Source organism: Leptonotus elevatus, chromosome 17 (genome assembly GCF_054856555.1).
Source record: "Leptonotus elevatus isolate MCC_2025b chromosome 17, RoL_Lele_1.0, whole genome shotgun sequence".
NCBI classification, from domain to species: domain Eukaryota; kingdom Metazoa; phylum Chordata; class Actinopteri; order Syngnathiformes; family Syngnathidae; genus Leptonotus; species Leptonotus elevatus.
The window spans coordinates 4,528,125-4,541,108 of NC_141255.1; the positions used below are offsets into that span (position 1 = coordinate 4,528,125).

The window sequence follows — 12,984 nt, forward strand, 5'->3', positions numbered from 1 at the left end:
AATATTAGCCCCGTGCCTTGTTCAATTTTACTACTGGCAAAGTGTGTTTCATTAAAAATAAATAAAATCAATTGTTTCCAATTCCTGTTTGTTTGCACAATGCGTAGGGTGGTACTGGTAACGAACATGTAAGTTGTTTCCAGTGGTGTTCAGTTGTGTCTTTTCTCTGACAGCAGAGGGAGCTTCCGCTTTTGAAATTAAAAGACAATTATTCTCCAGTCAGCAGAGGGTACCTACATTTCCCCATTGTCCAACAATTGACAAATGTAATCAGGACATTTTTCAAGTTTCACGTCTAGAATGAAAGTCAATTTATTAATTGATTTAAATTGGCCAACAACTGCCAAAGATAAAGTCAAACTGCACAATTTGATTTATTCTAGGAAAAGAGTTGGCAATTGCAAGAGAAGCGTCATTAGGTTGTACAGATGCAACAGTTAAAATGGTTTAAAAACAAAACAAAACCAAGTTAACTCAAATGGAGTTTTGTAGTAACCCTCACTCTGCCCTCTAGTGTACAGTATGAAAAAGCGTCAGGAAAAGGCTTGAAGAAGGAGGCAAATTGACATTCTGATGTTTGGTCGACCCTTTTATTAGATGTTAATGAAATCCACAATGAAACAAAAATCATTTACTCAGGGTGTACATGAAATCAGAACACACACGGCTACTTTGAGGGAGATGGGGACAACCAAGAGGAAGGAATGAAATGACTGAAAAGTTTTCAGTGTAGGATTATGTTCTTTCAACCATGACAAGATCCAAACTCAACGAGTCCGTTGGTGTTGTTCCACACATAAAAAACAACATAGCCCCTCACTGACTGCATTTTGTCATCACAGTTTGTTGTCATTTCTTTTTCGTTCAAATGCAGCAAAATGGAAAATGGAAGAATTTTATGGAGAAAGGTGTGACACGTTACTTTCAACCAAGCGCTTTATGAGTCAGACTGTTTGATGACATACTCACACAAACGTTTTTTAGCTTTCTTAAAAATAACTCATTAATAACAGGTGTTGTCGCCTCCCAACCTCAACCGCAACGCTTAAATCGAAACTTTCAAACCGTCTCGATTGGGCTAAAATACCTTCAAACTGATCAGTCACCTCACTTTTAAACGATTTGGTTCATCCAAAAAAGGTGGGACTGATTTTTTTATTTGTTTTTTTACTCAGGCATCCTTCTGTGGAAAACAAACATGCAAAAAAATTTCATGACTGACTTTTCTCCACATACTCTTGAAGGTTTACAAGCGCCAAGGCATTGCATAGAAACATTGGGGGCTTCTTCAAAAGCCCTCCACATTGCTTATGCAGTCTACAATGGCTTTATTAATTTTTTTTCTATCTCCCTCCTCTCCTTAAACTATATATCTTTAAATAAAACTGTCCACCTCTGTGGCTTGCTTGGAAATCATGTCAATGTGTAGTCTACAATCAATGTTTCGTCAATGCACTGCCACAGATGATTGCAGATCATGTTTATGAAAGTATATGAAAAGATTCCTGAGTGTCTGATGACTGCGAGAGACAGGTGGGCGGGACCCTGAAGTTGGGAGTCGGGTTGCAAATCAGAAAGCCATTTCTACAAGCACGGCTTTCTACCTGCCACGCTTATGAACACTACATTGACACATTCATTTCCAAGCAATGGCACACTGATGGGAATTTTGTGCTTGAGAATCATGGTTAGGATCTAAAAAAAAATAAAGTCTTCAACCAAAACAAAATGTAGGCTCAACTGGGAAACGCAGGTGGCCTTATTAAATGCAAAACAGGAAAAGGTTTTACCCTGCAGATTTTTTTTTTTAACTATAATTTCAACCAGCAACACGCAAGTCGCAGCATGGCTCAATAAAATACACTTGAACCTTTGAATCCAAATAGATTTTTTTTTTTATGTATTTGCTTTTTTTAAATTTCATTTTAAAGAACGTATTCATGCGTACACATTCACCATTCAAGCTGAATCACGCTTATTGTGACCAGTTTGTTGTTCACACATCGGAATATGACTCAATACTTCAATGAGATATATGGTGAACTAAGTAAAATTGAAAAGAAAAACACACCATACATGAAGAAAAAAAAATCCAACCGTACCTTGAAGTAGTGTTTGTTATTATGGCATTTGTTTTTAATGTTTAATCATGTTCCTATGTTTTGCTCTATCAGAGTTGTAACACAAACAACTCCAAGCAGAGGGTTGTTTGTATGCTTTGCTTCTGGACGATAGTGAAATAACCAAATAAGAAAACCACATTAAACAATCGTCAGGATTTTTTTGTCCCTCCCTTTTACAAAAAAAAAAAAAAAAAAAACTTTTCTGAATTTTCTGACTGTCTGGACAACAAAGAAGGGAAAAAAAAAACATTATTTCATCTATCATGACAGCCACATTATGGAAAATATTTATAGCACCAATGTTGTGTACAATAGAAATAACAAAATAATTAAAAAAATAAATTCAGCTGCAAAAGGGTGCAGAACATTTTTCTGGATATTAATTAACCTTCAGAGTAAGTTTTTTTCCCCCCTCCTACCAAATTATTTCAGAGAACTGACGTTTAGTAGACCGGTATGTGATAGTGTTTGTCTTTTTTCTCTTTTTGTTTTTTTCTTCACAAACCATACCTAACTCTACAACTAGGGTTTCAAAAACTCCATACAATGGGGCAATTCAACTTAAAAAAAAAACAACTGCACACATTCTCTACTTCTTTCATAACTGCATCCAAACAAACTTGAGAAAACTGAAGATCACAACTCAAAAATCCCAACATCTGGTCTTTCTTAACAAAAGATGCTCACGGGATTGCAGTTGCTTTACGCAGCAGTTAGGTTTTTTGTTTTGTTTTTTTTACTATGAAAAAAAAAAAAGGAGTGAGACTGGCCGGACAAACGCACATGCACAACCATTCAGACGCCACCAACTATCCAGTATTGTATCTGAAAAGCAGGATGGTGGAAGGAGCGGAGCTGAAAAAAAGTAGTGAACTGATCAGATTCTAAAATGCTTTAAATGGATATCTGCACATGGCATCACTCAAACACAAAACTTTTTTTCTTTATCTTATTTTAACTTTTTTTTTTTTTGTCAATCTGATTGTTGATTACACAAGCATTGCGTTAGTAAATGAAAAACCAGCAGTTAAGCGTGTGTTGAGAGAACTGTGGTAAGCGAGAAATTAGCCTACGTTAGGTTTTGTGGCTCTGAGATGAACCTGAATAAAAGCTGGTTGCGGTCCAGTCACCAAAACTCAGCAACTTTTCCTCTTGCCAACACAAGTCCACTGCGAAATGAAGAACTCATATGTTGCTGCTCCCTAGAGGGAAAAGCAGGTACTTTTCAAAGGTTGCCTTCACATCAAACATTTTCACAATTGGGTGTCTCACATTTCAAAGCACTTTTTACCGTATTCTTAATCAGGCTTACCTGTACACTGAGATCCAGGGAACAAGGGGGGGCAGAGTGTGTTTTGCCACCAGCACTCATCGTCCTGGTTGCCACTTACTCTCTGTCCACTTATATTCAACAGAGGGAACTAGACGCAAATACGGCAAAAGGCGTTACGTAAATAGCGAATGCTTGCGCCACATGTTTTGGCGCAGTTCGAGAAATCAAACTCACCTCTGGCACATCTTTGACAAAGTCGTACGCAATCCCGTATTTGGGGATTTGACTTTCCGCCGCACACAAGTAGCTCTGTTTTTCCACCGGAGATTCCTCCTTTTGCAACAGATCCACTGAGGTGTTCATCTGCTCACCTGCAGTTGACACATCATCTGCTGTTTGGCAGTCCAAACACCTTTCTTGCTCAGCAATGGGCAAAAGGACACTGGGGCCTTCCTGTGAATCCAGAGAGGTCTGGGCACTCTTCTCCATGCCAGACTTCTTTAGTCTGGGCAGGAATTTCCCAGATTCCAGTTCGGACTTCCCATAATACGGGCCTTCACATTCTGCGTCCTCCTCTAGTGGTTTGAGATCTGCCTGAGGATCATCAAAGACATCCACTGGTGCCAGGGCGGGGAAACCCGCCTCCTCTTTGTCAGTCTCGGCCTCCGAATCGCTCACTCCTCCAGGAGACAACTCTGAGGCCGATATTGGCCGGAAATGAGTCCTGGGGGAAATGCGGATGGCCCTGTACTGCGTTTGGTTGATGCCATAAATTTGCGGGCAGAAGGCTTCGCTCTCCGAGTCGGAGCAAAGAATGGATTTGGGCTTGAACCCCGGACTGAAGGAAGCCATGTCTTCGGGCTCGAAGGAACACTCCACGTGGAGAACTTGAGAGAAGGGATTGTTCAGGTCGAAGGATGCAAACGGGTATTCTAAACGCTGCTCCTCGCTACGCAAGCCGTCGTAAGATCCCAGTAAATCTTCCCGGAAGATGAAGGAAAATCCCTTGTTCAACCCCTCTCGGCTCCCGGCGATGGCGCGCTCGCTCTGGCCGAAGGACACGAGGGGCCTCCACATGCGGCGGTGTCCCGGAGCAAAGCAGCTGCCCTTGTTCACCAACACATCTGTGCCAGTGATTGTGAGCATTTCGGAGCTCGAAAAAGATGCGGCGGTGGACTGCGGCAAGCCATGCTGAGATTCATTTGGCGGCACGACAGCCCAATTCTTATCACAACTTAACGTCTTGAACTCTCCGTACACTCCGCCAATGATGAACGATGTACTGTCTTTATTTGATCTCAAGTCCCAGGGTTTGGACGGAGTCATGTAATCCCCGGCGCCGTCCAACTTGGAGAGTTTGTTTTTGGTTAAGTCCTGTTCTTCGTTCTTGCCCTCCCAGAGGTGATACTCGGAGCGCTGCACTGCTTTTTTCTGAGGCGCCTCAACTGGAACGCCTTTGGCCTGCACCTCCAGACAGCCGCCACAGTAACCACCCGAGTCTTCGGAAAACACCTTCTCGCTCATTTTCTCGCCGTCTTGCCTTGACGCCGCCGACTTGGCCTCACCGACTGCAGACCAAATGTCTTTGATTATTCCTGAGCTGTACTCGCCCTTCTGTTGGTTTGCGTTATCGGAGAACACGCTCGCACTGTACGGTTTACTCTCGTCCTCTTCCAACGCGATTCCGCAAAGGGACTCCAGTTTGGATTTTTTGGTGTAAGTCTGACAGGATGTTGTGCAAATACTCGCCTGCTCACATTTGCGCCCAGAGTCCTCTTGCAAGAAGTCCAAGATTTCATCCTCTAGATATGTACCAGAAATAGGAGGGATGATACAATCCATTTCCTCAGTGCCAATCGGAGCTGCAGGGTCCTCTGCGGGAATATTCCCGTGCTCATTGTCTGAACGAGTCTCTTCTGAATGTGACCATGGACTGCACGTTCGCGTTGAAAGGTTGGAGCAGTGTTCAGTTTCATCAAAGGCACTATTTTTGGTCCATATTAGCAAACGAGACTGTTTATTAGCATGCAGGTCGAGACAGCTACTCGGATCGGCGTTGCTTTCGTGAGCGACAGAAAGCGAGTCGTGGGGAAAAGAAAGAGTGGGACTCTCATACTGCAGCTCAAAAAGCGAGAAGCAAGACGAGTTCAAGCCAGACGGCTCGCTGGCGGTCTCGGGGACTTGCGGCTCCAGCAGATTGCCAGATAGATTGCGAAGGGCGAAGGAAACACTATCAAGGAGGGGGGAGAGCCGAACGGGTGAGTCACCCATGAAGCTTTCTCCATCGATATCGTCGGAAGTAGACGGCGAGTAGCATCCCCAGACTTGAGCCATACTGTCGAGATCCTCCATTAGGAACCCATAAGATCCCGACGCTTCCTCAAAGTCTGCCCTTATTGCACTTTTCCCTTGCTGCTCGAGGCCGTCTAACACTAAACAAGATTCTCTTTGCTCTTTGCTTTTTTGTCGAATCATGCTGAGGATCCGACTCTCTTGTAACGAGTCTGAGGCACTGGTATCCAATATGGATTGATAAATATCAACTTCATAGAAGTCGGTGAATTCTGGCAGATGCTTGTCATCTAAATGTCCACTATCCTCTGGCCGAGGGCAGCTTGAGGTCCCAATGAGTTCCGCCGTCTCGTCCTCTGCTTCGCCAGGCGCTTCCACGAAGTGGCCGTCCACAAATGAGCCCGCAGCAAGGTATGTTCTCTGGTAGTTCTCATTGGCAACGCAGATTCCCTGGATTCTCTCCGGCAGCAGAGCCATGTCAGCTGACAAGGCAAAATCTTCAGGCGAGCCGACTTTGCTTCGATACTTTGTTTCCAGCTTGCTCTGCTTGCTGCTAAAAGGTACAAAATAGTCTGTGATGGGCTCTGTGTACCAAAGTGGCTCCTCCATGTATTCCTTTGCGTTTCTGTCCTCAAACCCTTTCTCATTTGCTCGCGGCCAGACTGGATCTTTATAAATCTCTTTTAGGGATCTCCTACTCTTTTTGTAAAGCTGTGGTGGTTTGCCCGTGCCCGCAGTGGCACTGCGCCCCCCCGTGTTCCGTTGCTCCTCTTTGTCAATAGCCTTCAGCTGAAGCTTCAGGTGTCCGCTATTGCGCTGTCTCTTATTCTTCCCAGCCTCTCTGGACTTGTGCCTCACTCTAACCGCCTTGCTTCTGAACGACTTGTCACCTTGGTTCCCGCTTGAGCTGGAGCCCCCCTCACTAGAGCCAGAAGACCAGGACCGGGCCCGATATTTGCCCTCAGATCTGTGTCTTGCTTGTCTCTTGGAGTGGACTGTGTTCTTCTCCTCTGCCGCCACGCCGCCATGGTATCTGTTTTCTTTCTCCTTCTTGCTCCGGCGTTGGTGGCCTCGCTCGTTTGTCGCACTGGTGATGGTAGCGCATGCTTCAGGGTTCCGCTCTTTCACAGCCTCGCATTCGCTGTTGCAATCTTTTGGGGAGGAAGTGTCTGTGCTGGTCTGTGGAGCGGCCGAGGACGATGAACTTGAGTATGCACAGGCCTTGGTCTTGTTCCACACGGTCATGATCTCTTGGAGACAAACAGGCTTCTCTGACAAAGGTGGGAAGGCTTCATAATACCTGAGTTACAATTGACAAATGAGAGGCAAATTTAAACAACTGTACCAGTTTTTTCAAAGACATGTTGAAATATACAAAGTTCATGATGTGACTTACATTTCCACCTGGTCTTTTGAAGAGGGGGACTCAACTCTTTCAGGAGAATGAGCACCATCAGACTTTTTTGGGATCTGTTTTTCCTCTGTAGGACAACATATTAAATACATATATATAATTGCTTATCATAGTTTCTATTAAGCCCAACCAAATTTGATGCAGCCTCAAAAAACAAACCTTTCTGTTTGTTTCGAATGTCCCTAAGTTTAGAGCAAAGCTCTTCAACCAGGCTTTCAATTCCAGAGTTCTGAAAATGAAGAAGGGGAAAAAAATACATCAGCAGCAAATGTTAGGAGCGTCGACTTAATTGGTGTAATTCATAAAATGACATGTGCCATCATCCAAAATAAAGAATTCAAAACAGAGGGTCAAAGCAGCTGACTACAGCTTGACTACGACTGCTATATTTAGTTGTGTCTTAAGTACCTTTGTAAGTTTCTAGAAAAGCAAAAGTAGAACTCCAAACTGTTGACACATTGACCCTAACTTAACATAACAAATAATTTAGCTCTTTCTTTAACAATAAATAAATTACATCACTTACCATTTCCCTTTAAAAAAAAGAAAGAAAGTATAGTTTCCTCTAGCCTTATGTTTGCTCTTACATCATTGTGCTAATGCTGGTCAGCTGACAGCCCAATGACTGCTGCAATCCCATGTAGTATGTGCCGGTTAAAAAATAGACAGCACAGTCCAGTCTTCGCAGGGCTTGTTGCCAAGATCCCACCCACTTTACACCCCCCCCCCCACCCCCCGGCACCCCTTTAACTTTGTGTGCTGTCATTATGAACTTTGAGCAGGCAGCAAAACTTGCTGTGGCTTTTCCTGTCATAAATACAACACTGCTTAAGTTACTTCAAACCATTCGACATATTACCACCAGTGACCCACTTTCATTACCAAAAGCTCTTCAAATACAGTTATACATTCAATGGCAAGGCAATGTCTAATTACAGGATGCTCTGGCTTACTTCATCAGATGCAGAACGAAGACATTGCACCGCCGCTTGTTTCTTCATTTCCTCGAGACTCAGGTCGGTCCCTCCCTTCTTCTTACTCTTGCCCCATTTCTTCCCAGTTCCCTTCTCCCAGCCCAAAAAGATGTCATTCTCCTGTCAAACAAAAGTTGAATGTTTCAGAGCATATCAAGATGTGCACCATCTTTAAAAGGTCATATTATAAAGCAAAACATTACTTGAAGGTAGTCCTGCAGGTCATAGTCGTAGCTGTCATGCAGGAGGAGGCTGAGGACATAGCGGGTGTATATCATGGCATCGATCCCGCACTTCTCTAGCTCCTGGCCCAGCCAGCTTCGCACTGGGCCAAGTGACTGGAGCAGGGACATCTCTGAAGCAGGCAGGGGGGCCACGAGTGGGTAGGGGCAAGAGAGGTTCTCGGGAGGAGCAGGACCGTCTGAATTGGTGCTCACTGGACGCATGAGACCTCAGGTGTTTGTTATTCTCAGGTGGACCGGCATCGCGATGTGTTGTCGGGTGGTCAGTGGAGACGAGTGCAGAGGGAGGGCGAGACAGAACCTGGTACCTCTGGAAGAGGGGCTAATCACTCCAGCGGGATGCACTGAAGGGGTTCTACGTGAGGAGGCATGTGGGATTATTTCCCCCCTTTTTGGTTGCTTTAGCAAAAAGGGTGTTTTTATTCGTCAGGCATGGCTTATGCTGCTGATGGGATCTCAGCTGTGCAGCAAAACACAACAAGTGTTTGCGTCACACGGAGGCGCCCATGTTGCGGCAATCACTTCACCAGCGCCACCTGAAACACAGCGAGTAAATGTGTCAGTGGATCGGAACACTTCTTGGCTTGTTTTCAGCAATAAACATTTTACATAACGCCTATTCATAACAATACACCCTGGAGGCAGACAATAAACAAGCTCTCGTTACAATTTGAATATTCAGTTTGACAGAAAGTGCAAGATCATCTAACCATTTAAATCGATTTTGGAACATGAAGTTGCTAATATGTCGATTGTGTCTACACAAAGTCAAATAACAGCAGCGACATGGCTTCATGAGATTGTGACGCTTCCTGTGAATGCAAGTGGCAGGAAAACACTTTCTGTCAAGAACATGTGTTTTGGAGGCTTACATCAGGTAAATAACAAGCAAATGGAGGTTGCGCTGTTGTCATTTGGCAATGTGGCTGTCACTCAATGAAGGCCCATTAGGGGTTGCCCATTATGAGACGTCAAAAGGGCAAAGCTAAGAAGCTTAACTGTGTGCAGCAGCCCAACACTGTTACATGGAAGTCCAGATAGAAACTAAAAGTTAACTCAGCTAGCCTGATCAATAATTGTTTGAATGCTGAACAGTGCTATAAATTTCCACATACCAACTTGGTGGTGATTGGTGACGGTGAAACTTCATCTTTCACATTCTAATTTTTAAAACTGCTCAGCAAATTTCTAACATTTTATGAAGTATTTTCCACATTCCAACTTTGAAATATTCACCTCATACATGATTTTTTTTTGGGGGGGGGGGGGGGGGGGTGACTTGTCAAATGTTCACACCAAATTCCAGAGGATGAAATATCGGACACATGTAACTCCTCTTTCCACCATTCTAGTCTCACGATCTACATTTAAAAAAATATATCAATTAGCTCCACAGCATTTACATGTTATTTACACTCACTAGATACTAACGTGGTAGATCTACGATTAAACTTTGCATTTTTTGGGTGGGCATACGCTGTCACTAAAATGTTATTTAGCTCACAGCATATTTCAACTTTGTACAGATGACAGCCACGGTCCCCAAACACGGTATGTTTTTGTGTGTGAAGTGCAAAACGACAGCTTAAAATGCGCCCGCAATTGTATGCAGTCAAACAAGGTTAGCTGGACCACCGACCTTTAATGTTAGCTGTCGAGCTAATCACGTTGCACATCAAGCTAGCTCGTGTTGTTCAATCGGGCAAGTCATATCGACAACATCAACGTCACTGCCGACAACTATACGGCTACTTTCGCGAGTACGGACGCGAAATGTTTGCTTTCACTCTGCCGTTTGTCCTGCGAATGGCTTGTTAGTGCGCGGTGACATTCGAGCTCCCGAGCGCAGCCGTCAAGCTAGCAAGCGGCGACCCGCTGGCATTAGGCCAAGTCGTTTACTTGAAAAGTGGGCACCATGGCATCTAAAATGTTGGGAGAGGTTAAAAAGTGTGCGATCCGATCGGAACGCCAGCTTCGAAGTGGGATCGTTGTTGCTGGGAGGAGGAGGAGCTGCTCGTGGAAGGCTAACCGTTGACAGTTGCTCGCTTCAAAAATGTGCGCCATGTCGTCACACAGTAAAACGAGCAACGCGCGTAGGATAAAAGACACGACAACACACGAACGACGAGCTAATCGACGTACCTGCGAGCCGGCTGAAGAGAGGGGAAGGGGGGGACGCCGAAACGGGAGCGGCTACTTCTGTCTTGCTGCCGTTCCGAGCTCGGGCTCTGGAATCCGCTGCGGTAGCATAGCGTATCATGGACGCCGACAGAAATGGCGCTGTTTCACATCCAGTGCCACTTGTGCGGCGACGGGGAAAATGCCGACATTCGGGCTCAAGCGAGCGGAAGAACAGCTCGTTGAGTGCCAGCTAGCGCCAGAGCCACAATGGCCGACACCGGAAGCTAGTTTCAGTGAGCGGACGACGCTTCATGCGCCACCTCCTGAGTTGGTATCTAGGCAACGGGGCAAACCTCCGCCGTCCTGTTACCAGATACGGGCTCCTTCCGCCAGGGTATTGCATCAGAAACACAAGTAGTACGCACACCAATAATAATAATAACAATGGTCTATAGTACGCATAATTCAATCAAAATTTGCCATGTTTTACTCTGCTGTCTGCAGCCAGGTTAGCATCGTAAATTACAATCTGTTCCCAGTATCTTTACCTGGTTAAATAAAGGTTAAATAAATGATTACGTTTTACTGCATCCCTACAACAGTGGTTCCCAAACTTTTTGTGTCCAGGGAAAATGAATTACAAGGACTCATTCAACATCCTAAGCATAACTGCCATGTGTACCTCAATGGGGCATAGGATTTTTTTATTTTCTTTCCAATGTTTCTACCTAAATGTTCCTGACCAGTTTTACAGAGGAACTTAATGAAATAAAAAGTGTCAGATTTTTATCCTAATTTCTGATGTCATCATTTTTGACATAACAGCTATTCCACAATTGTAGCTGTAGTAAACACTCAATTTTTCCGGCAAGTATTGTTACTTGGAGAAAGCCATATGGCGGTTCAGGCTATTTTTGGGAGGGGCGGGACCACCTGGCATGTGGAGTGGCACGCTTCATGTGAACTTTTGGAATACAATGGGTCAAGGCCACATGAGTGGCATGTTTCAATTGTTGCTGTAAAAAGTGATTTCCAAGCCAAGGTCTCTTGTAGCTAGTTACCAGGGTAACTAGCGTACGTATTGACTCGTGCGTCTGATCTGGATCTGCATCCGGAGCCCTGCAGCCAAAGGTCAAACAACGTATTGATCCGGAGCAGCACACACAGATGCGTGATGATGAGGACACGCGGGCATGGTCAGTCAATATCTGCAAAACAAAATCACTCAAGTCCAATGGATCGCAATGACGTTTTTAAAATCTATTATGAAGCACAGCACTGGGCAGGGAATTTCACTTTCAAAACATGTGTTCTTTAAAACGGTCCATTTGGAGCAGATGGCACAGTTCAAGGGTGCCGAGTAATCCTCTTGGAGGAGTTATTGAGACGGGGGCTGGCAGGTGGTATTCCCTGGCTGGGAAAGCAAAATGTAAACAGTTTGAAAAATATCCAATAAAAAGTTGTCATGCCATGTTTGTTTTTTTCAACTTTGTTAAATGTTTATTTTTAACTGTTTCTATCCCCAACATACGTTTTTATAATTCAGCTTTTTTTTTATTTATTTTTTTTTTTTTTTATGTGTGCATTGGGAAGCAAATAGCTGGACTTTGGACTAGGCACCGCCGCAATAGAAACACAATGACTCTGCATTAAAAAAAAGTCCATCAATTACTGGCCAATCTCATGACTGGCGTTTTATTGAACAAGCAGCCAGTGATCAAAGTTGCTTAACATCTAACATCCACTCAGGCATGTTTATCATCTTTACCACTTGATGTCATTTTGGTCCTGATATAGGTTTAGTTGTCTTTATTTCACAGATTCCAGAGGCTGACTTTTTCCTCAAGGAGTCAAGATAAAAAAAAAGTTGACAGTCTCGTCGTCATGTGATTCCCGTGACTAAGTGCCAAACTTGGCTGCCTTTAATTACGTCACAGTCAGTCAAAGCAGGGAGGAGATTGTGTCACGTGGTGCACAGTGTACGCGTTATCAACACATTCCAGCCGTGCATATTCTCTCAATGCAAAACTTAGCGATCCGTGTGATAAAACCAGCAAAGCAAAGTTGCCTTGATGAACTCACGCCTGCGGCGTTGCTGTGAAAATTAAATTCAAATTTGAGCCTTTTTGAAAAGTTCCTGAACTAATTCCACGGCAAGGAGGCCTGCTGTATGTGGGTCAAAGGTGAACGGGCTGCGTGCTATGAGTGGGGCCTTTGTTTTTGTTTTTCGCTCTGACTTGGCGAGGCTTCCCGGAGCACGTCGAGAACAGTCATGACTTGACCTGAGTCAGACTTAAGTTGCCAGTTTTAGGATTCAGCCGTTATGGAGTTCACTTCGCAATAAGCAAACGTTTATCACATAGAATTAGTCAATATTCTTCAAAAAAGAAACTTCAAACTGTTTGTCACTCCCAGCCAAAGTTTTCAGTCAAACTAAACATTAAAAAAACAAATCCCACCTTGTGCAATTAAAACAACCACATAGCCTTTCAGTCTGTAGCTAAATGCTAATGCTAATAACATCTATGTTTCTTTGCTATAACCC

General features: G+C 44.1%; 1 protein-coding gene across 1 annotated transcript; it reads right to left on the minus strand.

Moving 5' to 3' along the window:
- Window positions 1-562: 562 nt before the first annotated feature.
- Window positions 563-10,711, minus strand: kiaa0232 (KIAA0232 ortholog). Its single transcript, XM_086058371.1, has 8 exons — window positions 10,461-10,711; window positions 8,280-8,854; window positions 8,056-8,196; window positions 7,262-7,331; window positions 7,085-7,169; window positions 3,631-6,988; window positions 3,436-3,544; window positions 563-3,325 (listed from the first exon to the last, which is right to left on the minus strand). The coding sequence occupies exons 2-8, from the start codon at window positions 8,520-8,522 to the stop codon at window positions 3,309-3,311; spliced, it is 4,023 nt and encodes a 1,340-aa protein (XP_085914497.1). The 5' UTR covers window positions 8,523-8,854; window positions 10,461-10,711; the 3' UTR covers window positions 563-3,308.
- Between the last annotated feature and the right edge of the window lie 2,273 nt (window positions 10,712-12,984).

Excerpts from the sequence above, each read along its gene's own strand:
- kiaa0232 (XM_086058371.1), bottom strand. The coding sequence starts at position 8,522 with ATGCGTCCAGTGAGCACCAATTCAGACGGTCCTGCTCCTCCCGAGAAC. Across the intron at positions 7,170-7,261 it reads CATTCGAAACAAACAGAAAG|AGGAAAAACAGATCCCAAAA; the intron begins GTTTGTTTTTTG and ends GTTGTCCTACAG. Across the intron at positions 6,989-7,084 it reads TCAAAAGACCAGGTGGAAAT|GTATTATGAAGCCTTCCCAC; the intron begins GTAAGTCACATC and ends ATTGTAACTCAG.